Source organism: Cydia fagiglandana, chromosome 13, assembly GCF_963556715.1.
Source record: "Cydia fagiglandana chromosome 13, ilCydFagi1.1, whole genome shotgun sequence".
NCBI lineage: Eukaryota > Metazoa > Arthropoda > Insecta > Lepidoptera > Tortricidae > Cydia > Cydia fagiglandana.
In genome coordinates this window covers 18,323,992-18,349,952 of record NC_085944.1, presented here as the reverse complement: position 1 = coordinate 18,349,952, position 25,961 = coordinate 18,323,992, and the positions used below count along the sequence as shown (strand labels likewise).

The 25,961-nt window shown below is 38.4% G+C and overlaps 2 protein-coding genes across 9 annotated transcripts in view; both read right to left on the bottom strand.

Annotated features, from left to right (window-relative positions):
- Positions 1-17,730, bottom strand: part of LOC134670379 (uncharacterized) — a 31,400-nt gene extending 13,670 nt beyond the window's left edge. For 4 of the 5 annotated variants that reach the window (XR_010099049.1, XR_010099051.1, XM_063528203.1 and 1 more), the window contains exons 1-2: positions 16,771-16,804; positions 192-352 (exon numbers count right to left, since the gene is read on the bottom strand). Coding sequence is in view for 2 of the 5 variants with exons in the window: in XM_063528203.1 (XP_063384273.1) it covers positions 192-352; positions 16,771-16,789 (180 nt within the window). In the remaining 3 variants the exon portion in view is untranslated. Of the gene's footprint in view, positions 1-191; positions 353-16,770; positions 16,805-17,549 lie in introns of those variants that run through there. The other variant, XR_010099050.1, reaches the window with a different exon arrangement.
- Positions 17,731-20,313: 2,583 nt separating this feature from the next.
- The window catches only part of LOC134670415 (uncharacterized), a 30,153-nt gene continuing 24,505 nt past the window's right edge, over positions 20,314-25,961 (bottom strand). Inside the window, exons 3-4 of one of the 4 annotated variants that reach the window (XM_063528259.1) lie at positions 21,787-22,004; positions 20,314-21,195 (exon numbers count right to left, since the gene is read on the bottom strand). In XM_063528259.1, coding sequence (XP_063384329.1) covers positions 20,962-21,195; positions 21,787-22,004 — 452 coding nt within the window. In that variant the 3' untranslated portion in view covers positions 20,314-20,961. The remainder of the gene's footprint in view (positions 21,196-21,786; positions 22,005-25,961) is intronic. The other 3 variants (XM_063528261.1, XM_063528263.1, XM_063528262.1) reach the window with 3 other exon arrangements.

Genomic DNA, 25,961 nt, shown 5'->3' with positions numbered 1-25,961 from the left:
TTTACTTGTATGATGATACAGATATTTTTTTCCTGAGTCATGGTTGTTTTCTATGTATTTAAGTATTTATATATTATATATCGTTGTCCAAGTATACCCACAACACAAGCCTTCTTTAGCTTACCGTGGGGATTAGTCAATTTGTGTATGAATTTCCTGTAACATTTATTACTATTTATTTAATTATTCACCATCAAATAAGGCACAGCCTCCAGAAACTTCTTGACCACAGGTTGGTTGGAGACCTCGCTGAGAAGCCTGGCCCCGTGTCCCTCCCACACGACGCGCTGCAGGCGCGCCATGTCGCAGTCGTGGCACCATATTCGGATGTTGTGCCGTTTTATCACCAGTCCTGAAACAGACGATGACTAATCAATTTTTGTCAAGTTTATCAATTTATCAAGTTTTTTTTTTTCCTAGCCTACTTTTGTGTCCCACTGCTGGGCAAAGGCCTCCCCTCGTTTTCTCCACTCGACCCTGTCATCGGCATTTTCCCACCATTTGGAGTAGAATCAAGTTTCTTAAAAGTTGGAAATGGTCTCAGAAATTTCACACATAAATGGAAAATCCACATATAAAGAGAAGATAGATATACCTTATCTAATCAGAGAAGTTTTCGAAATTTTTCCATGTGGAACTTTCCGCAATTTTGGAAACTTTCCGACGGCACAATAGTTTTTGCACTTTCTGAATGAGGGTATAGGTAGATGCAAGTTATGCAGAGGGAACTCCAACCTTTTGAGCGTTTATTGACCTTACCGTGGACGTCCATGACAATGCCCATCCTCCCATAGTTCAATAGTCCATCGCTTTCCCCCAATAACCTAGTTCATTTTAGATCCCATCAAATTTCAATAGTCCTTACACCCTGCGGGTGCTGCCTCAGCGTGCGTCCCATGACACGGGCAAGGGCAGCATCCGCTCGGTGTACCCCTTACTTTCATTTAAGTGTCAAGAGGGCCTCTACATGCTGGGAATGACATAATATAAGTATATAATGTCGCTCCTTGAGAAACACAGTGTCATTAAGCGAAAAACGTATTTTTTGGGTACAGAGCTTTAAAATTTTCGAAATCTTCAAACGTCTAAAACTGCCGTACTAGAGATAAAGGAAAGAGTTTTTTGCTATATTTTGTTAGCAGACTGTTAGTTAGTAAACTGTGTTTTTTTGTTTAATTTCTAAGATAATTCAATTAAAAGAAAATTGTAATGTCACTATTCCGTTTAGTTTTGCTTAATGTCACATGACGACTTCGCAATATTGATTCAATTTATGGAACAGTGACACTATATCCAGTTATTTGATATAACTTAACGTTTATTTCAAAGAAAAAGCGCAAATAGAATCATTTTACATGGATGTTAATTAATATTTACTAAAGTAAGCGACTTTCAGTCTTAAAAAATTAGTAAATATGACTAGTTTTTCTTTAAAACTAGAGTATTCTTAGCTTGTTTTGTTTGGCTATATTTTTACGATCAAAAATTACCAAAGTAAATAAAGAAAGGGGAGGATAATATTTGGGGGATGCGATGCAAGGGGCCCGAATGTCATGTAACGGACCCCAGACCAGCCTCTCCTGCACGTGGTCACCCTGTGGAATACCAAACAAGCCTCTGGCGATCCACCAACCCGCACTGAACCAGCATGGTGGGCTTATGGCCCAATCTCATTTGACATGTACGACTCCTCGTTACTGCGCTAAGTACCCTGTAAAAGTGGTGCTAAGAATCCCCGGGCGAAAGATACCCAAGTCATCATCATCCTGCTAGGCCTTGTTCTCATTTACTTGGGGTCGGCCTTCCCTGTTCTTTTCCTCCATTCTGCACGATTGAGTGCAACGTCGGCGTCTATATTGAGGTCTTTCAGGTTTCGCTGAACCGTCGTCAGCCAGGTAGCAGGTGGTCTTCGACGTCCTCGCTTCGTCGTTGAAATATCGAGCGCTACCTTAACCATGTAGTCTACGGGACGTCTCTGTACATGACCGTACCACCTCAGAAGTTTTTCCGTTAGCTTTTCTGTTATTGGCGCTACTTTGAAACTACCCGGCGGAAGATACCCACACGCTTTGTCGTCAAAAAGAAGTGGCAGGACAACATTGTCGGATTATCAAATTACTCCGACAAGGTGGCTGTGTTGACGTTAAGCATATCCCAAATCCCAAAGCTATATACCTACCTTAACCGCAATCAAAGCCTACGCATCAACATCTACACATTGCGATGATAAGATTGAAGAGTATTACGAGATTATGACCCTCTAAATAAATCTACTGATGAAAAGCAGGAAACATGGACCATTGTCCTTGGTGAAGTCAGATCAAGCACACATACATAGTCGGACCACATATGGCCTTGGCAGCAGAAACGACCGTAGTTCTAGGTCTATTTATTTATTTATTATTTATTTTAAACTTTATTGCACATACAAAAAAAGTACAACAGGCGGACTTAATGCCGGTATAGGCATTCTCTACCAGTCAACCATAGGGCGAAACAGAAAAGCGTCCATGTGGGTGTCCGTCCATTTGCCTTTGGTCGAAACATGAACGTAGATAAGTAATTCCTTCTTTCTCAAAAAAACTTCAAAGTCGCTGGACCTGGACTTCGCCTGGCGGAATATCACACACGAAATTGACTACTTATATAATAATATTTTCATCTGACAAAAATTTAATTAGATATTTATTTATGTAGGTATTAGGTACATCAATAGGTTTAAATTTAGTTCCGATCACAGACCCGTGAGAGCAAAAATAAAGTTTAAGACTTAAATCCACCGTAAGCAATTAATTCATAAATAGGCAAAACACCTAAACAGAAACACACTCTTATTTGTAACCACGATCAGTTTAACTTAGAATTACGAAGTAATTTTGACACCTTACAAGAAGAGATACCACAAATACACATACAGAAGTTCAAATTCAAAATAACAACATTATAAATAGGTACTTTAGAAACAGCCAGTAGCAAAATTAAACCAACCCGGAAAAACAACAAAAAACTCACAAGCGACACATTACGTTATTAGAACTAGCTCTTCTGAAGGAGGTACGAATTCTTCATCATCATAAGTATTATCTTTATTAACAGTTTCAACTAAAACAGTAGTATTAACTTTATTAAAATAGCTTTAAACTTTTTTGTCATTCAAGACACATTGAGACATTTTCTACTGTAAGAGAACAATAGTTTTATGGGTAATTAATAGGTAAGTACCTACCTAGTGATAATAATAATTAATGTGTGTTTTGTGTCACCTTGTCAGAAATAAAATTGGAACATAACAGACATCACAAAAATAACTTGCTAATTTTGATGAATGAAAAAGTATCACACAGCACATAAATAATATTATATTATAATTAATAAATATGGGAATCTTACACATACCAACCTAGTTCCACAGTTAGATCAATAGGGCTCGTAATGTGGCTATATCTATCTAATTATAAATAGTCGTCTAGTAGGTACCCATAATACAACTCTATTATGAACCTTATAGAAAAAATACAACACAGTGACATTAAACAACGAGTGACATTCATTAACCACACCGTTATAAGCGTTCTGTACCAGTTGTAGTGGCTTTAAGCTTAAAACGACATTTTTCACTTAAGCATGCCAACTGTCGCTATGGTAAACTAAGCTAGCATATTGACACTACACAGATAATGACGATCGACCTGCTAAAACTTCTGTCAGCTTCTTAAAATCACAATGTCACTTAAAGTAAAAGAACAGTACGTTTTTATTTTTAGTCAGCATTATGGCTTTAAGTTTTAAGCAAAACCGTTATTATAGGTATAATGTCACTTTACTTATTTCAAAACGTTATTCTATTCTATTAAATTCAAAAGTACAAGTGTCCTTAAAGGCAAAAGTACGATATTGCTTTAAATTGAGTTTTGATTTTGATACCATATTATAAGTTTAAAGTGACATAGTATGTATAGATACACTATTTCTTATGTAAATTGACGTACTTACCATTGAATCTCATAGAAAACCGTCACTAAGCAAAAAAATACAATTTACTTCCCTTTAATGACATTGTTCCTATGAGACGGGCACCTATTCCCTCTATTCGCCATAACGACATTAGCGCCCTCTGGCGGTTCTAATAGAGCTAGGGCGATAGGTGTCTTCGTATTGCGTGCGTTACGATCATACGAGCTAGATGGCGTTATTAACTCAAAAACCCCATTTTTTGGATAATGACGTTATGTTTCTCAAGGAGCGATGTTTCAATTCAAATGATTCATTTTTACAATGGAACCATATACTTTCGAGGGTCATCGTACACATTATATTCGTGTAGGTGGCGTGATGTATGTACCATCACGTGTGTAAAATAATCAGTACCATGACTTGCATGAACTTTCATGTAACAGTTCAAACGACCACAACAATCCAGCACCCACCAACCTAATGTCGAAGCCACATTGAAAGGAACCAGACAACATGCAGACAACAAAAGTGTATGATTCATTGGAAATTGCAATCAAACGGTTGAAACGGTTCAAGGTAAAACTATTGAAAAAGAAACGGCAAAGGGCGAATCGTGTCGCGCCACAAGGATTACCTTGGTAGGTAGGTTGGGTTAGGTTAGGGGCCCATTTATGGAACGGTATAAGACTAATAAAAGTACCACTTACCATGGCAACACACTAATAATATTAAACTAATACCGTTCGAGAAATGGACCCTAAATGGGTGGATTAACTATTTCTTGCTGTTATATTGTCGAGTGAACCAGGGGACAAATAGCAGTTTTTTAATAGATGTGCTTAGTAGATGACCTATCATGGTAAGGCATATAAAACTACCACAAAAATGTGTTTGGTAAAAAAATAGGGTTTCAAAAGTGACCTAGAAGACCTCAAGCACGAGAGGGTTTGGGCTACCCACGCTAGATCAATGCGGAATGGGGACTTCACATACACCTTTGAATCTCTTCGCAGATGTATGCAGGTTAGTACTTAATTTTATTAATTTAAACAATAAATATTGCTCTAGAACATAATTATGTACCCGGACAATGATATAGGTAGGTTTCTATAACTATATGTAGGTAGGTATAAATTTAAGTTACTATTAATTATTAAAACTCTTTAGAGACATCCCTGTAATAAACAGAGAAATTGACCTAAGATGGTTTAGTAGAGAGAGGACTACGCTAAATTTTCATGCCAAGTGCTGCGTCACATATCAAGTATGAAGCTTATAGGAATATGTTTGCATTCATACTCCCAAGTTTGTGTGCAAAGTTAGTGTGGTCAGAGTGAAATAGCGCCCCGTTAGCTTTTGAGTACTGATCCCTAAATAGGAAGCAATTTAAAAAGATTTTATTGGAGAAATTGCGTGTGAATTTCCAATTCGAGTTACGTAAATGGCTTTCTTCTATCGTTAACACGGTTGGGCCTCGCTTGTTGTCCATAATGTTTGAAAGAGGATTGATGAGGTGGTATTCAATTGACTAAATTTAGAAATCGATTTTTGGTGGAATAAAAAGTTGTGGAAGTCGAATTAAGGTTACCGAGGTTACTTAGGTAATTACTATAATTATTACTTAACTGAATTAGATATCATAGGCACCTACTTAGGTACTCAAGAAAAATATGACCATGTAATTCAATCAAAATAATTTAATTGATCCCCTAGTTTTAATTACATTTATACTTACGTAAGTAAATAAGCAGGAAAATACATATATGTACTTCTAGCCGTTAAATATTCGGTGGCGAACAATACAACACAATAAAATCCTCTTTTTGCACGTTCTCAAAATAAATATACTAAAGAAACATATTATATTTCATAAAGACATAGGTAATTAGCGATCTCTTACAGAAAACCTTTAAAGAATCTAGTATGCTTGTGTATATAATAGACAATAATTAGTGCAATTAATCAATTTCTTACAATATCTATTTTATTTTATATGTTTATCAATCTCGAAAAACAAAGGAGTATAAAATCTAGTGCATTGTGTATGACAAAGTTTAAAAAAAAATCTTCACGCCACTCTTAGAGTCGGACCAAGATAAATATGCAAGGCATTTGCAATGCCAAAGTGGGCCAATTTCATAATTAGTGTCAAAGACAATCCCTCATTTGTTCTGTTTAAGTCGGTGAAAAGTTAGGTTAGACGTCTAGCAATCCCGATGACGTGTCCTCACTTTCAATTCTTCAATCAGTCGATAAGAGCCGAGTGAAGTGTCAAGGCCGGCCTGTATTATTCAGTGAGGCACAGACAGACAACCGTTTAATATTTAATGCCGATCGATGCCACACACCTGGACTGTCATTGTTACCACTGAACAAGCGTATGACTCTTGCGAGCCTGTATTTTAGGTAAACTCGAAATTATCTACCTATGGAAACCTAGGTACAACGTATGTCAGTGCAATTTTTGAGTATTTCTGCGCTTTCGGTGCATGGAGTCACAATATTTTAACTGTGGCCAAGGCCACAGTCGAATTGCTGACGGTGGAGTATCAAATTGACCGACTGTAGCGAAAGTCTCAATTTCATGCTCCTCTACACGATAGCCCAGCGCTGGACCAACAAGATGGCCATGCGATGGTGTAGAGCGCGCACTATGGAATGGGTCACGTGTAGATGCGTACGCACCAACACTGGCCAACCTTGGGCAAAAAACGTAAAAATTCGTACGTTTCTTGGGTTGTTCTTTTCTGCAGGTAGCATTTTAGTTCTATAAAGTTTAGTTTTAGTTATAGTAGTTTAGCGGTAAGAGCGTGCGACTTTCAATCCGGAGGTCGCGGGTTCAAACCCCGGCTCGTACCAATGAGTTTTTCGGAACTTATGTGCGAAATATCATATGATATTTACCAGTTGCTTTTCGGTGAAGGAAAACATCGTGTGGAAACCGGACTAATCCCAATAAGACCCAGTTTCCCCTCTGGGTTGGAAGGTCAGATGGCAGTCGCTTTCGTAAAAACTAGTGCCTACGTCAAATCATGGGATTAGTTGTCAAGCGGACCCCAGGCTTCCATGAGCCGTGGCAAAATGCCGGGATAACGCCAGGAAGAAGGAGAGCATTTTAGTTTCATAACAATTTAAAGATTTTTCAAAATTAATCTCATTGTTCGAGTCGAACGCTTGGTAGCCATTTAGCAATGAGGCCGGTTCGAACGTATGTTTCGTTCAATAATTGTCTGCATATCGAACCTTCCAGGCCGTAAATAGAGTTAATTAATGTTATCAGAAGATTCCATCGAGAACTACAAAGGGTTGATGGATGTTCTAAATTAGACGATGACGGTCACGTTTTTGTGGTTATTTATAATTAAAAGGGTTTTCAGCGTAACGCAGGGTAGTTAATTACTTTATGTGGTTAATTACTGGGTAGTTAATTAATGTCTTAAAATACTAATGTTTTAACCTCCTGTCTGTGATGATATGATCAATAAGGATCCTGATCGATTTTTTTTATTTTTTTTTATTTTTGCCAAAAAAAAATCTGCTCTATTCGGCGAAACTGAGATTTGCTCATTTTTGACCACACATAAGAAAGAAAGATTCTGGAGAAATGCACATTTGAGGACTATCAACCATCTAAGTGGTGAAGATAGAAATACTGTCGCGTAGAGCATGGTGGCAAGAAACGGCAGGGAAATGTTGTACTTAAGAGCCCATCAACGTGCACACTAGCGCCACTGCTAAATAATCGTGATTATTTAAATTTGGCGACAGGTATTTAAAAATGGAGGCCGCTACGGACGCCTCCAAAGTAAAAACGGCCGTTTTTGTTTTGAGTTCCTAGATCGACGAATCCAGCAACATACAAACTAGTTTGATGTATTCAAAAGATATTTAAATACACAATACAGTCCGTAGCGGCCCCCATTTTTAAATACCTGTCGTTAAATTTAAATAATCACGATTATTTAGCAGTGGCGCTAGTGTGCACGTTGAAGGGCTCTTAACTCCACTAAGCGCCACTTCCACTGCGTAAGGCGTAAAAGGAGGTCAAAATTGGGTCAAACATTTTAAAAGACTCGGTGGAGGCTAGTAATGACATAAATAACGAGTATACAGTAGATAATGAAAGTCTCGGAGCCGCGCCCATGGCGTGACCGTTGGACACTATAAAGCTCATGCGATGACATTATCTAAATATCTACCCTACCCCGACTAAAAGGATTCTATTTCACTGGTATGCTGATTTTCTGTTTGTTTTTATTACGTATTTCACATAGCTTTGACATAGCAGACTTAATGACAGTGGTCAGGGCATGATAATTAATACAGAATAGTTTTTAATTGCAGTTTTTTTTAAGTTTATTTTCTCAGTGCTGTTGTAAATGGCATTAAAAAAACAGCTTGGTTACTAAACGCATTTAGATTTAAAAAACCTGGTTATATGATGTATAATTCAGCTCAAAATATATTGTGTTTATAAAACTCTTAACACATTAACTCCCTAGGGGAGTTCACTGTTCGTAGGCGCTTTTCGCTACATACGGTTTTTCCCGTGTTATCGGCTACGCTCGTAGCGCGTAGCTCGAGCTGGCATTGAATGTCTTAATTTAAGTAACTTTTTATTGTTTTTCAACTATTTATCGTTTTGATAAATTATGACATGAATTTACTTGAAAATTAAGTTCTCAAAATCGAAACTGAAATAAATAATGGCAGTACCATCACCCACACTATTAACTGTACATCGGTGGACCTTATGCCGTTTGTAATAAGGTCTACCTATGTACAGTCTGGAGTGTTCCGTTTTCTACAACTCAAACAAGCACTGTAATAAATATTACGTTCCCTCATACTATAACTTCTAAGACGTATCAAACGCAACAAGTTCGCGTGTCGGAACGCTCGAAAACTCCGTTCTAACACGAATGAACTATTCCTTCACGAAATGTGTCGCTTAATTTCAAATTCGGGTAAATCCATTCGGCCCTCTCAGCAAATATCTACCCTATTACCTTTCCTTAATACTAAAATCGCATAATCCGACAGATGGATTTACCCGATTTTGAGGTTAAGCGACTAAAATATACGCAATTTCCCAAACACTTGCCTCTAGATTAATGGTTAAAATTATGTAACGTGTTAAAACGGACTTTTTGTATTCGTAGGACTAAAAATAGAATAATTTATGGTCGAGCTGATTGGGGAAAGAACAGTTTGACGTAGGAAACGTAATGAAGGAGGCCGATGTTGTTTTTAGAGCACCGTACAAAACTTTGTTCACGGTGCTCTTATGGGATCACTTCGGTCTTGCAAATCGATTAAATGCGTTTTTCTCAAAGACCGTTTGATGTAGGTACCTGAAATTTGGAATAGTTATGGCAAGTACCATCACTAACACTGTGAATAAATCGAAACTGCTTATTTCTGATTTTAGGGGGAAATTTAGGGGTTAAGAGGGGTAGGCTGAATTTTATTTTCAATTGTAAGAATCGTGTGAGGTACCATTAGAAAGCTTGCAAAAAATTGAGTCGATGGACTGATTTTGACTTCATTTTAGAATGCAATAGTTTCGATAAAAAATGCATTTAAAGTTGCAAGTTTTCATACAAAAATTTTCACCTCTGTCCTGGCGTTTTTCGGGAAAACTATAGCTAACAGGCAGCTGACCAGTCAATATCCAACTAAAACGAGTATGGAGACGGCGGGAAAATTATCAGGTTAACTCTAACTTTATTAGTTTTTAAACTGCAGCCTGATCTTTGGTTTCTTAGGGCTAGCTAACTGATGCTTACACTGGTCATTCATATTAAGAAGTAATTTAGTAAGAAAGATCCTTACTTAAAACTTTGACATTGAAATTTATGACTTATGTCTTTGATACAAAGTTTAATTCTACTTACTTACTTGAGATATTTCATTTATTTTTCTGAATAGCCTACTATAAGTATGAGAGAGTAAAAGATCTGCAAAATGCAACCTTATTATAAAGCAAATAAGTTTAAATTTCGAACGGGCTTTCCAACCAATGGACTATCGCAGTGTGCTCAGTAAGAATCATATTTATTATTGGAGTTTATCAGTTCAAATTTAAATTAAGAATTCCGTTCTTCTTTGTCGTTATGTTTTTTTTTCACATTAGAGCACATAGAGTTAGTAAGAGATCATAAAGTCATTCAATATTTATTAACAGCTATGGCGTCATCTACCTATAGATTTTACTGAGAGTATCTGATTCGTCGAAACAGTACCTATTCCTTTTCATTAAGTACCATTACATTTATGTATTAATTGTATAAAGTATGTATATTTTTGAACCGATCGGTGAGAGCAGCAACTAGATACTGTTCTGTTACGAAAAAAAAATTAAAATTCACAATTCACAGTTTTTGGAAACAAAGGTAAAGTTGACGAAATATAAAGTAAGCCGATCTTGATCAAACTTGTTTGAGTGACAAAAATGTCAGTTAAGATTTGGTACTCATGAATTCCAGTTCTACTAAAATATTTTTGCTTTTAAAAACTGATGTACAATAAGTCCAAAATTGTCCGGTAAGTTAGGTTTATATTCAAATTATACGCAATTCTTTGTAGCAACTCCGCCAAGTGGACGGAAACAGGTACTGGACGGCAACCTGACGCAGTTACCCTACTTGTACTAAAACTTAGACATTTATTATTAGGTAATTATTTCTGTGACTTATATGAAACATGAGCAAATTGATTAATACTTTACGTTAATTATATTTTGAGTCAGAAACAAGCCTAACGTCAAAAACCGAGAAATGCCGAATCACAGACTTAATTGTAATATTATTCCTTTTTGAGTCGTGCCTGCCCACGTGCCCAGTCTACAAGTTTAAAATACAACAATTGCGACTATATCAAAGATTATGAGGTTGTATGTATACCCAGTATTTTTGACGGATTTAGTTTTTCATGCTCGAAGTTGCCTGTCAACTCTGACGTATATTAAATTGTCAACTATTTTGGTGTTTGAAAGAATCAATAATTGGCCAAAGAGCATATAATCAATACGTTTATTGGCAAAGTGCCGTGGCAGAAAAAGCCATTCTCACAAAAAAGAATCAATAATAATGAAAATGTTCAGACAAGTGGAAGAATATCATACTTCAATTAGTTATGGATGCTAGTAAGATGTAAAAACAACAGTTTAGCGGAATGTCAGTTTACGAAATGGTTTGTACAAATTACAGAGAAATTCATAATAATTTGTTTCTACTAGAAATGTGCCTTCACCAAACGTTTTAGATAAACGGTATTAGGCCTATATTATATAAACGTTCTTGATTTCGGTTGGCCGAAATGGGACTTACGATTTTTCCCCTTTTCACCTCCAAGATGAGGTTGATTGTTAGTGTTAGAAAGCTGTAATTTGGTATGGATATACAATCAACCCGACAAGGTGGTAAATAAAATCTTTAATCTCTAAAAAATATATCTAAGGTAGAAGCTTTGTAACTTCTACATTACCTATACTAGCCCAGAGGACTTTAATAAAAGTCCAAACTCCAAGGTCCCAGAGCTCCCAGACATTACCTTCTTATTTCCTAGTCAATAAAATGTACTTATGGGATAAATTAGTATTAGTATCCAAACTTAAAACCACCTAGGGATGTGTCGTACGGTGCTCTGAACACCGTAGTCTTGACTTCGTGCTTGGCTAATTATTTTTTTATGAAGCAAACGACCGGACGCATTGCCTTGTAAGCGATTACCGTCGGTTATGGACATCTGCAACACCAGAGGGGGTTGTAAGTGCGTTGCCTGCCTTTAAGATGGGAGTCCGCTCCTTTCTTAAGGCTTTGAAGGTTGTATCACAACTCGTTATGGTTTAGATCTTGATTAAATACGAACTAGACGATCGTCTTGGTGCGCATCACACGCACGACTTTCAAAGCATCATCAATATCATCATCCTCGCTCCATCCCATTATTTGGGGTCGGCTCTCCTGATACATTTCCGCTATTCTGGGCGTCGTTGAGTTAATTCGGGTCTCAGCCCCATCGTCTTTAGGTCGTTTTCAACGGTCTTCATCCAGGTTTTAGGTAGGCGTCCGCGCCCTCTCTTTCCTTCGCTGATATTTATGACCATTCGCGTCATGTGGTCCGGTTCGCGACACATTATGTGTCCGTACCAGCGCAGACGGTTTTCTTCCACTTTACTCGGGATAGCCAAGATATCTGAATTCAGTAACTTGCTTGAGCGGGATTCCATCTATGGTAGGTGCCCAGTTTGAGTTTGAGTTGCGGCCCGCGTAGTTACATCTCATGTACTCTGTTTTACTACGGCTTACTCTGAGTCCTCGCCGCTCTAGCGCTTTCCTCCAGTTCTCCAGGTCTATTTGGATTTCTGCTGGTTCTTCGGCGACAAGAACTATGTCGCCTGCGTATAGAAGGCACCAGGGTGGCCTTTTCTGCAGGTTTTTAGTGACATAGTTCATGCACAAATTGAATAAGAGCGGACTTAAAGCTGACCCTTAATGCACGCCAACACGCACGACTTTCAAAGCTTCTTCTTTCCCCTGCCCTTATCCCACGTTATGTGGGGTCGGCACAACATGTTTTTCTCTTCCATTCTCCTCTGTCTTTCGTGTCCTCAGCACTCACTCCTTTCTTTCTCATATCCTCTTTCACACAATCCATCCATCGTTTTTTGGGTCTACCATTCGCTCTCCGTCCATCAACATTCATCCCTAACATTCTTTTGCCTATATGGCGTTCATCCCTCCTCATTACATGCCCATACCACGACAACCTAGCACTCCTCATTTTGTCCGTTACTGGCAGGGGTCGGAAACCGGTATTTGCTCCATACAAAAATACCGGTATTATTACGTTCTTTTTCGTTCTTTGGTTTATTATTTCAATTTTAATGGGACAATCTAATAACACAAAGTTGTTACCTAAATACATGGTTCAGTCCTATGTAAAGAGCATAAAATAATTCAAAATATTGGGCTGATTCGGGGTTTTTAAGAAATACCGGTTCCGAGCCCTGGTTACTGGAGCTACTTTCAAACTTTCAAAGCATTTCGCATAAATCATCATACACCAATCACCGCGAGCGCTCTTCAAGTTAAATTATAATAGAGATAAACTGCATTTATTTAATAACATAATAAAAGCACTAAAAACTCTAAAATAAAAAAAATGACCTAAGTCGTAGTCGCTTCAAGTTCGTATCGTCCGTATCAAAGCGAGATCAAAACCATAACCAATTATCAAATTAGAATCAGCACCAGAATCGGCTAATCGCTCCGTCGCATGAACTAATACGAGTATTTCATATGTAAATTAGGAGTTATTTAGATAGAGCGTGGATAAGGAAGCTTTTGACAATGTGTGCCACAAAACAAATGGTATATGAATTTTCCTAATGAGTTGGTAGTTGGTAATAGTGTTATGCTGTGATCGATCGGGGGGTTTCACTAATAAACATTTTGACATGTTAACATCCCCCTTTCAACCGATTACCGGTTATTCTTTATCAGTATATGGTCGAAATAGGTGGTGGTGTATGTGTGTTATGTTTTATTTATACGTTCCACAGTAGCGTTCAAACAAATGAGGCTTTTTAGGGTTCCGTAGCCAAATGGCAAGAAACGGAACCCTTATAGATTCGTCATGTCTGTTCGTCTGTCTGTCCGTCTGTCTGTCCGTGTATGTCACAGCCACTTTTTTCCGAAACTATAAGAACTATACTCTTGAAACTTGGTAAGTAGATGTATTCTGTAAACCGCATTAAGATTTTCACACAAAAATAGAAAAAAAAACAATAAATTTTGGGGGTTCCCCATACTTAGAACTGACACTCAAAAATATTTTTTTCATCAAACCCATACGTGTAGGGTGTCTTTGGATAGGTCTTTAAAAATGATATTGAGGTTTCTAATGTCATTTTTTTTCTAAACTTAATAGTTTGCGCGAGAGACACTTCCAAAGTGGTAAAATGTGTCCCCCCCCCTGTAACTTATAAAATAAGAGAATGATAAATCTAAAAAAAATATATGATGTACATTACCATGCAAACATCCACCGAAAATTGGTTTCAGCGAGATCTGGTAAGTAGTTTTTTTATAATACGTCATAAATCGTAAACCGCAATTTTATTATGTTACTCGCTGGTACGGAACCCTTCATGGGCGAGTCCGATTCGCACTTGGCCGCTTTTTAGGGTTCCGTACCCAAAGGGTAAAACCGGGCCCTATTACTAAGACTTCGCTGTCCGTCCGTCCGTCCGTCCGTCCGTCCGTCTGTCACCAGGCTGTATCTCACGAACCGTGATAGCTAGACAGTTGAAATTTTCACAGATGATGTATTTCTGTTGCCGCTATAACAACAAATATTAAAAACAGAATAAAATAAAGATTTAAGTGGGGCTCCCATACAGCAAACGCGATTTTTGACCAAAGTTAAGCAACGTCGGGCGTGGTCAGTACTTGGATGGGTGACCGTTTTCTTTTTGCATTTTTTCCGTTTTTTTTTTGCTTTATGGTACGGAACCCTTCGTGCGCGAGTCCGACTCGCACTTGCCCGGTTTTTTTAATAGGTAAGGTGTCAGGCGATTTGAGTGTCACTTAGGGCATTTTTTTAGGTACCATTTAACTCGTCCTATAACTACGAGTATGTATTCCAACAAATCAAGTTATGAGAATGACACAAGAGAATTGTGTTATCATTGGAATAAATCCTCTCCGTCAAACTGGGGACTGAAAAATCGGCTCTTATACATATAAGTCATATAATCAACATTAACAGTACAAATTTAATGTCTATATAAATATAATAAATATTTTTTAAATGAATTTACAAAAAAATGTTCGTTATGTACAGTCACCTACAATAATATGTTACACAACGAAGGCCACAAAAATATCTGACACGATCGTATTTGTAGAGCCATAAGCCAGTGTGTCATATTTTTTTGCGGCCTTCGAAGAGTAGTTATTGCTTATGACTGTACCGGCATCGCAAAATATTAACACATCGCTCTTTATTAAATATGAAAATATAGCAACACATATTAGTTTAATACAGGATAATAAGTAAAAACATTAGGAAAGTGTTGGCCGGCCACAAAACGATTTACATACGCAAGTACTAATTATTATAATAGCGACACTAAAATACTCACATAGGTCATATCATAAACTACTATCGCCTACACGTCAGTATAAAAGGCAATATAAAATATCGATCCATTAAAACCTAATGGATACATGTTAGCTATAGAATACGTTTCTATTAGGTTTTAAGCTCTATGGAATTTCGTAGCAGGTCTACGGTGTACCGGTAGTTCTCCGATAGTTCTTTATACTAAATACAAATTATTTATTGTTTGAATGTGAGTGGTTATAAATGGTGGTAGGGTTAGTATTTGGTTACATCACAATCAGCCAGCATTTGGCGTACAATACTTTGACTCTCAATATGCATGTCTATGTGCTAATTGTTAAGTATTGGACTTACTGTTAAGCTTTTTAGTTTGGGTTTTCATTATGTTGACACTTCATAGCAGAAGCATTGAACTAAATTAGAGACAACAATTAAAAGCCGTGAGCGTGTGTACTATGCTTCAAAGGGACATACTCGTAGTAGCTAAAAAGGGAAACGATTTCAGTGAACTTCCGTCTTCGTATGAAATTTACTATTTAAAAAAATATAACATTGCTAATGCCACGACAACTCAACGCCGCATTCTCAGTTTTTTGTGTATTTTTAAGTGTAGTATAATCATTAATCACTTTAATCAAGCATAGGTATAATTCAAATGATTTTTTTTAGGTGTTTGTGAAGTCCCGTCCCCAAACCGCATTGGGCTAGCGTCGAGACTATAGCCCAAGCCCTCTCGCACATGAGAGGAGGCCTGTGCCCAGTGGGACGTATATAGGCTGTTCTTTTTAACGAAACGAAAGAAGCGATTCTTTGCATCTAATTAATTAGTTAAAGTCTTAATAATAGGAGATGCATGCTTGTCGTTTTTTAAACATATTATAATTTATAATACTACAGACTGAATTCGGATTTTTAGGTATTTACCTAAGATTTCTATTTAGAATTTAACTGAAAGTATTGGTAATTTTTTAGTAAATAATTATTTTAAAAAATACTGCACAACGGTGACAATGCACGTAAATTCATTTACGTCTACCTTGACATAACATTATTCTCATTAGTTTTGTAATTGGGTCGCTGTTGTTTAGAAAAGTTGCACATGCATGCAACTATACCAACATACTCTTATCTGATTCGTATGTAACTTGCACATAAGTACGTAATTTAACTTAGTACCTAGGGAAATGAAAAATATTATCAAAAGTACGTAACCTACTGAAAATATTCCTTGTAGAAAGTCTACAATTTAGGAAATTCTCGTGTGGAAGAAAATAAAACAATGACTGCCAAGACATTTAGATTGATATTTTGAAATAAAAGCACTGTAGGTACTCCTACTACGCCATACTGTCTATACCACTATTAAACTTAAAATTGTTGGTTGGTTAAGGCCGACTTTGGATATTCTAATAAGTAATTTATATATATTTTATATCGGTTTTCTTCGGCACTTGAATGTTTGAATTTATAGGCACGTTGAACAACAACATTAAAAATATAGTAATATTCTGAAAAAGTGTAACACAAACTTCGATTTCCGATCAGAAAATATTTTAAAATTTTATAATATGAAACTCTCTCTAACAGATTAGGTCTTGCCTTCAGACAGTTTACAACTTTAGAAATTCTCATTTACTTTGGCACTGAAAAATTTAATTAATATGTTAATAAAAAGTTTCTAACCTGGCTTGCCGGGCGGCATGGCGATGGCGTGGGTCTCGCGGGCTCGAACGAAGTGCGGCCGCGGCGGGCAGCAGCCGGTCTCGCCCCCGCGCCCGCGCGTTAGCACCCCGAGGGCCACGGAACGCGGCGTCAAGCGTGCACGATTGGAGCGTGCGATTTATGGCCAAGGCGTCACATGATGCCGTTTGGACGTCAAAGACGGCGAGATGCCTACTATCAACCCTCGTGCATTCCGACAAGATTCAACACGGTGCGCCGGATAACACGATACGATAGGCGTGGCGTTCAAAGAGCTAGGCCACGAAATAAATGCTCTAACTAAGCAAATCCGCTTAACGCTTCCGCTGGCGTCTAGGGTAGACCGCTAAAAACATGTTACCTTATTTATGATTCACTAGGGTGATTTTTGCTAGGAGCATTTTTGTGTGTGCTTTGTGTTGTGTGAACAGTATAAGCCGAATACCTATACCGCTCTGGGAAGCAGTCACATATTTGCGGCGTTTGGTGTCGAAACTTTGCGGCCATGGGGGCCTAGTGCACGTCGACTGTACAAAGACTTGTCGGCGCGCCTAATAGAGGCTTCTGTTGACCAGGAGGCTGGCCACTATTTCGCCCAGACTGAAAAGAAGAAGAGAAGTGCGTCGTTTGCTTGCGATAAAATACTGGCGCCTGGCCCGCCGCATTCCGCGCATCTCGCGCTGTCCCGCACGATGACATACATGCTAAGACATTACATACTAGACAGACAGATTGTTTCTACATTTGTACAAGTCTCTAACCTGGTTTATCCTGCATGGGTACGGCAGTCTTCTCAGGTAGCTCTAGCGAAGTGCGCTGCGCGCGGTAAAACGCTGGTGTGCGGCCCGCCGCATCTCGCGCGCCCCGTGCTGCGCCCGCGCGCTCCAGCAGCGCCGCGGCGGCACCAGCGCGGCGCCCCACTGCGTAGTGGAGCGGCGTGCGACCGAACTATTGAACATACTTAAGTTACTGAACGTGCTTTCTAAAATCAAGTTGTGCATTAAGAGCCATCCCACATTAGCGTCTTTCAAGCGTCGGCGACTAGTCAGCGCTATGGAAAGTGGCGTAGTTACGCAGGTGCGTCGACGTTGCGTCGAGCAGCAGCCATAGGAAAGGTAGTTTCGACTTAGTTGTATCCGTAAGTCACACTAATTACAAGTAGCTCAACAATGTTTTAGTTCATCTTTATATAGATCTACATACTCGACAATAGTAACCCAGTATTTATAAGATTAGTCTAATACCAGACAAGGCAGGGCTTGCGACTCAACTGGATTACTTATTTAGCGTTATTTTATTTACGACACATTGTCGTTACGCGTCCAGGAAGCCATTTATCATTCGCGTCTCGTTTGCGCCAGCATAACACAAATAAAAGTGTTTATTAAGCATTTAACTAAACAGAATATTGGCGTTTGTCAACCATTTTGTATGGTTTAAAAAAATTATAAATAAAAATATTGACGCATTACTTTCTTACCCAAGTTCCAACTCAATTAATTAGTAGGTATATAAATGTTTTGAACTCGTAACCCTAACTACCAACGAGGAAACCATAATGTGACGCACATACCGACTTTAAACTAGAACTCGATTGTCAATCGATAGGCTGATAGACGCATGTAGAGTACAGTTCCAACATAGACTAGTAATAGGTATTCAAGACTAGCGACCCGCGCCGGCTTCGCACGGATTACACGAAACCTTAACAAATTATACACCTAAATAAATCTTCGAATCGACCTTGTTAAGGCCGCCGCATGACGCTGGATGCGGGTCGCTTCCAACCAGTACGAATGGAGGTCCAAGGGGGAGGCCTATTTTCAGCAGTGGACGTCTTTATGGCTGAGATGATGATGAAATAAATCTTTTATTTTTTTTTATTCATAAGCCATAAATTGTATGTGTACATGTTAATGTTAGGCAATACAGTGAGAATCAATACAATTTTACCCAGTGGGTGTAGCTACATATTTACTTACATACCTACTTATTAACTAACGGTTTATATTATAATATTCACTTAAGCTGTAGGGGCATAACTCAATGACAATTTTTTTAAGTGCTGTCACAAATTTTCCTCAAGTATCACTCTATGTGATAGCTGAAAACCGAATGGAAACCCGTTTATCAGTTTTTGAGTTTATCGCGAACATACAGACAGACGCGGCGGGGGACTTTATTTTATAACGTATAGTGATCTGGTGTGACGTAAATAAATATATTTTCTTAATTTTTTTCCCTTAACCGGATTTTTTTGCCGATCCGAAATTCGGTTTGGCAGTAGTTTTGGCCGAAATATGATTTTTATGACGATACTTTGGTTGGATACTAGGATGTATATTGTATATATCTATCAAAAAGCCTAATAGATTGCTAGCTAATATGTACTACTGGATATATAGCTAGCAATCTAGGTATTTTGAAATAGGCACGAACAGCATTTAACTGATCATCGATAGACCTTATCACTTTCAAAATAAGGGTCACAAAAGGTTAGTTAATTATAATCACCTGGTACCAAAAACTAGGTATAATCTCAGTCCGTTCAATTATCGGAACGATTGCGCATGTATATTTAATAAGTCTACATTTATGTCGGCCATTGCTGACAGATAATTGGAAACCGACTGAATTAGGTGCAGTAAACCTGTTTTGATATTGTTTTTCATGGATTTTACCTATGGCGGTATTTAACATGGTTTCAATGTGAATGATTCAACTTGTTGTAGGTATCATAAATATTATATTAGGGGGTCATCCATTAATTACATCACACGTTTAGGGGGAGGGAGGGGGTCAAGAAAATGTGACATATTGTGACATGGGGAAGGGGGGAGCCACAAACTTTGTGACGTCACTTTAACTTCATCAGTAACCGAAAATTTATTTAAATTATTTTATTCGCTGTACATTTAAATAACAAGTTTTTAAAACGATAATCGTTTTTATTCGTTTCATTTTCTTTCCTAAGCAGGTTTAGGTTATAAAATTACTAATATTTATATAGTCAAAAATATTTTGATAAATATTAATAATACTTAGGTACTTACTTAATTCGATTTGGCGATTTCGTAGAATAAATGTGACCTCACACTAGGGGGGAGGGGTTTGCCAAATGTGACCAAGTGTGACAAGGAGGGGGGGAGGGGTCAAAAAACCTAGAAATTCGTGTGACGTAATTAATGGATGACCCCTTATGTACAGTCATCACACCGGATTGTTATGCCATTTAGTATGCTTGCCAAATTGGAAATTCTATAGCGTAATTAAGTATTGAACAACCAATTTAGCTAGGACCCTAAATGGCGCAACAATCGCGAAGCGTGACGGTATTTACGAAGATTTTCTTCAAACAGTAAAAGTTTCTGTACAGTTACAAATATCATCATCTCAGCCATAAGACGTCCACTGCTGAACATAGGCCTCCCCCTTATGGGGGGTGAATGCCATAATCGCCACGCTTGGCAGGCGGGTTGGCGATCGCAGTCGAGTACACCGAATTTGAGGGACGCTGCTGCCCGTCCACCGGTGGTCTTGGACGTAGTTTAAGGACATACCCGGGTCCAAATTACAAATATAAACTAAACTAATATAATAGGTGCTATGCGATGCCTTTTTCAAAGTTTAGAAAAATATACACACAGTACATTGGGGAACATTCCTTCACAACGTTCACATTAGGGTACCACGTTTCGGCAGTTCCGTGGCAACCTGTCGAATCTGGCGTGGGCGGATCATTACCAGATGAAAATAGCCCGTCAGTGCCAGCGTGGTAGAGTTTACCCAAGCTATGCCCGTTTTCCGTGTTTCAATTTATTTAGCTAATGGTAAAGGTGGCCACTGACGAGTCTTCTAACAGTCCAAATAGCGTGGCTGCAATCCAAAATCGGTCAGTGAATGTCAAAAACCTACAATGTTTAATATTAGGATGCCGTCCATTTGGATGAATCCATTGTAACGGCATCCATTTGGAAGGCTCGTCAGTGGCCTGCTTTACCATTTATTTAAGAACAGGGGCCGATTTTTGTATTTCGAGCGCTCGATTTCGTGATTATCACTCCAATTTTTCTCCACTACTAGGCATTTAAATTCTACTAATAGAATTGAAACGAGTGGCCTATACCACTTTCCACCAGATTCCCAATATCTAATGCTCGTATTTCAAAATTATCAATTCGCTGTTTTCCACAGACTATCGAGTGACGAAATCGAGCGCTTGAAATTCACAAATCGGCCACCAGTACTTACAGAATCTCTCTGATGGACCAGCTGAGGGTAGTTGTTGACCAGCCACTCGACGATGTCCGTGTAGTCATAGTACACAGCTTTATGAAGCAGTCCGGCTCCAGCCTCGTCGCGGCACGTGACTGTTTTCTTGCGGTTGTAATCGCCGTCTAGAAGCTCCTGTGAGTATACAGACAGTATTAGTGGAGATACTTATGGCTCTAACACGTAGATACAGTTTGCAGAGATTTGATGTTTTTAAACACGTTCAAGGACACAGACCTCTTCTCGAAATGGAATGATCAATGCGGCACAGATAAATCCCATATTCCTACAAGGTGTTGTCCCGTCTATGGATGGACTGCCACATCCCATTTATAAATTTAAAATTTTAGGTAGTTGTGACAGCTAAATTTGTTGCTGCAATTTCTTTGTCTACCCCGAACATTTTTATAAACTAATTTCGGGTAGTTTAGTGTTGTTTTGTTTATATTTCCGTTGACATTTGCTGGGAAGTCAGTCTTTCCGTGACCACAGCTGGTGCAACTCAGCTAAAACGTAAGAATTTAAGGTAAATATAGCTAAATGTATATACATCTTTATACATTGAAGAGGCTCGTGAAACAGCACCCCGCATATAATATAGCCGTTACGTCTTCGGCCGTATGGCCTTATAATGGTGATGCATAAAGTCGGTAAGTCACTAAGCATCATGCTATGACAATTGAGCCACAGACTTCCAACTACAAAGAGCGTTTAACATCAATTTACCAGTTGTACCTGCAGTTCCAGCAGCGAGCCCTTCTCCACAGCCTCATGCAGCGCCTCACACTTGTTGACTAAGGCCGCTATATGAGTGGGCAGGGGCAGCGGCTCGGCCTCCAAGAGAAGCCGCCGGCCCTGCCCCGCGAGCACGGCGCGCTCCAGCCCGCCGTCGGCCCCGCCGCGGGCCAGTTGACGGAGTTGGGCTGCTGACACCGCGCCTAACACTAAAGATAAATTTAATTGAAAATTGAAATTCAAATATTTATTGCAGATCGTGGTCCATAGTGTATTAAATAGTACAGGTACAATTAATATTCACATGTTACATGATACCTATTTAAATTATTGGTTAGAATATTACATAGGACACAAATAAAATGCAAATCAATAAAGATTACACTTACATTTTAGACATGAAGCTTCATATAATACAATACATACCTATTCTTTTCAATAAAAAATTGGTTATAAAACTGTCTATTTCATATAAACCTTACACGTTGGGTAGTGGAATTTTGAAACCAAAATCTTTAATGAAATACTTTGTGTCGCGGATTTATTATTTAATTTTGTTGTCGCTATAGCTAGCTATCATATGAAATGCGGTGAAGAAATTTCATATCCAAGTAACTTCAAAAACCTTAGTCACAGTCACAATAATATGAGATGAGTGGCGCGAATTTCATATTGAAAGTAAGAGTGGCACAGAAATCATAATATATTCTTTGATATGTTTTTGGACTATATTTAGTTAGTCAATATGTGTTTACCTTGCTAACAATAAATAATAGTACTAGGTACAGAAGACTCACTCCCTAACAAAACGCGTCTGTAACGATCAGGGCAGGCCGCTAGGTGGCGACAGCGCCACGCGCGGCTTATGGCTAGCCACCAAAATTGGTGTGGAGCGGATGTACTTTTAGCTACCTGCAGCAAGCGACGAAATCGCGGAGTGAGCCACGCCTGGTTTTGGTATCTTTTAGTAAGAATACCCGATAAACAACCAGAACAAAAATTCACTCTTTTGTAAAGCTTATAGGTAACTCACGTCTGATCGCGTTTAAAGTTTGAACATGACAAACTAAAGGATTATACAAAACTGTTCTAGCAAACTGGTGAACCGGTAAACAACAATTATTGGCAATAAAATATTATCAGGATTTCGCAAAGGCATAATTAGATGATTATGGCGCCCTAGCATGAGCCCTAAGGCCACATTTAAGACGAAATTGATGATATCATATGCTGTTATTAAACACCTTTAATAATTATTAAGCCACTATTTATATATGTACAGTCAGCCAAGAAAGTGGTCTACCACTTTTCGACTCTATCGATCAGATGATCAATCAATCAATCTTGGCTGACCGACGACCGTACTTACCTAGATTCGAAAACCATTTCCTGATTATAATAAAACTCAATGCCATTATTTAAAATATTTGTTTTATTAATTTCCACGAACGGTGAAGAGCTCGTATAGGTATAAGTTGTATGTATGTAATGTGATTTTTTTATTTTCATAATTTGAAAAAAAAAAAAATTAAGTTTGGAACTATAAAACCCGACATCATCACCACAAGTATTATGCTTTCTATTTTATCTTCACGATTTCTTGTTATTTATTTATTCCAGGTTGACAAAAAACCCCAAGTTATAAGCATTTCAACTGAGACTAGGTAAACAACAGAGTGCCATTGAGACGATCTGAGTCATCGCCAAATGATCTATGGTAGAGATGCACCGGATATCCGGTTACTATCCGGTATCCGGCCTATCCGGCCATTTGTTTACTATCCGGCCGGATACCGGATAGGAACATTGCTTGATTTCGGAGTAAACAAATTGGATTTAAGAAACAGACATGGTCATAATCGTACTTGTTTATTATTTTAAAACAATTTAATAATTCCATTGACTTGCACGCGCACTCATTTCGCACCTAGAAATGAGTCGGCGCGAACGTTCACTAGGAAACAGGTCAAACCTGCAGAATGCGCACCTGAAAATCGAAATGTAGGTATAGTTCCGCTGGCCGAATATCCGGCGGCCGGATACCGGATATTAGGCTGATGGTCAGGCCGAATATCCGGTATCACGTATCCGGCTAAACAACTATCCGTTGCACCTCTAATCTACGGGGGCTATCGCTATCGCTATCGCATCTTGCTAGATTAAATCCGGGATGCTCTAAAATTGTGTTTACACTTCTAGAAGTATTAAAGGGGCCCACTGATTAACAGTCCGCCGGACGGTATCGGCCTGTCAGTTGTTCGGAACTGTTAAAATTTTGTTTCAACTGACAGGCCGATACCGTCCGACGGACTGTCAATCAGTGGGCCCCTTTAAAGGCTTATTTGACCGAACGTGTGAAATGCTACTGATTCTTTGCTACGTAGACTTTTACACGTGTGTGCTACGGCGCCTAAATACAGCGTAGTGGGCGGCGTAGGCGAGTGTAAAATATATATAAAATATGTGTGTGGAATATTGCAATACGTATGATATTGTGCAAGTGACATTATACTCGCAAGTTAGGTATTTATATGTAGTTAAGTGTGGTTATCAAAATGACAGTCTTAAGTCTAGTTGGTCGCGTCAATTGCCCCAAGATTATGGTGATTAATCGTGAAAGTACAGAAGTTTCAGAAAAAAGTGATTATTGTGTTTTAATTAACTAAGCTGTACTGTAGAAACTATTAAGATGCCTTTAATTGAAGTCGCCAGTAAGTACGTTTCTTCCTATTTACTTAATTTTATTGACTTTCATCAAAACGTACAGATCTACTCCAAAATTCCCAAACGCTTGAATAAAATACCTCTGTATCCAGTAATTACTTTCCCCTGTGGAAGTCAAATACATATATACAGACAATAATTTGCAGATTTTTATTTCGTAAAAACGTTTGTCTAGGTAGAATATTACTACAATTACGTAACCGTTTCATACAGTGTTGCCAACTTGGCATAAATGATGCTAGATCTGGCATATTTTCACTCGTTTTGGCACTAAAAATTTCCATTTAGCATCTAGCATATTTTTTAGCATAATTTAGTCTAAGCCAAGTTTGCACCAACTTGGCAGCAACAATATGCGCCATCGCCTTATGTGGTTCATATTTTCATATGAATTTTGACTTTTGTGGACGGATGGACGTCGACAGTCTATATAAAGTTGGTCAAGCAGATCTTGTCAGTAGAAAAAGGCGGCAAATTTGAAAAGTGTATGTGTTTTAAGTGTCTAATTTCAAGTGACATTTTAGCATTTTTTTAGCATATTTCAAAAATAATTGGCATGATTTTGACATAATCTGAACATTAGTCTAGCATTTTTTCAAAATCCGAGTTGGCAACACTGGTTTCATACCGTTTACTAGAACTTATGAACGCAAAATATTTCATAAATGCTGTTACATTCCATTATTTCCACTAACCGCATACTGTCGTTCAAACAAATGACGATGTGTAATTCTGATTACAAAGCCATAAGGTCTATCATAAATCTATGGGTCTATCGATGAAAAATTCATACGGGAACGAAACGATTCTACAACCTATCTCCGGCAGTCTTTTCATCGTTGGATTGATCATTGTACTATACACGTGCGAATAGGTAATTCACAACTCGTGTCAATTTAAAACACTCCCTTCGGTCGTATTTTTATTTATTCGGGCCAAGACGCGTATGGCAGCTTCTTCTTAGTTACACTCTTTACAGATTTTTCGTGGTCATTATTAACCTCTACCTTAAATTTTAAGCAACTCGCTTAACGACAAGTCGCCATTCCTCCCGTAGAGGTGCTTTTCGTGAGCATTCGCTTACTGTGTTCGACTAACTGGCTTTGAATTGGTCGGTCCATCTCATTGGTGGTCTTCCTCTAGCCCTGTCACCTCCCACTCATGCATGGCAGTTAGCTACCTTAATTCTTCTTTTTCTTCTTCTCTATATTTAAGAGCTATGCTCATGTCGATTGAGCAATCTTCAACTCGACCGGTCCTTTGCCAACTTCTTAACCTTCTGGTATGACCTGACCTGAACCTTTTCTTTTATTTGGTTGAAATAATTTATTCTCGGTCTTCCTCTCCTTCTTTTCCCCTCTATTTTTCCTTCTATGATGTTCTTTAGTAAAATGTCGTGTCGTAGCAGGTGTCCAATTACAATTGAAGGGATGTTTAGAAAA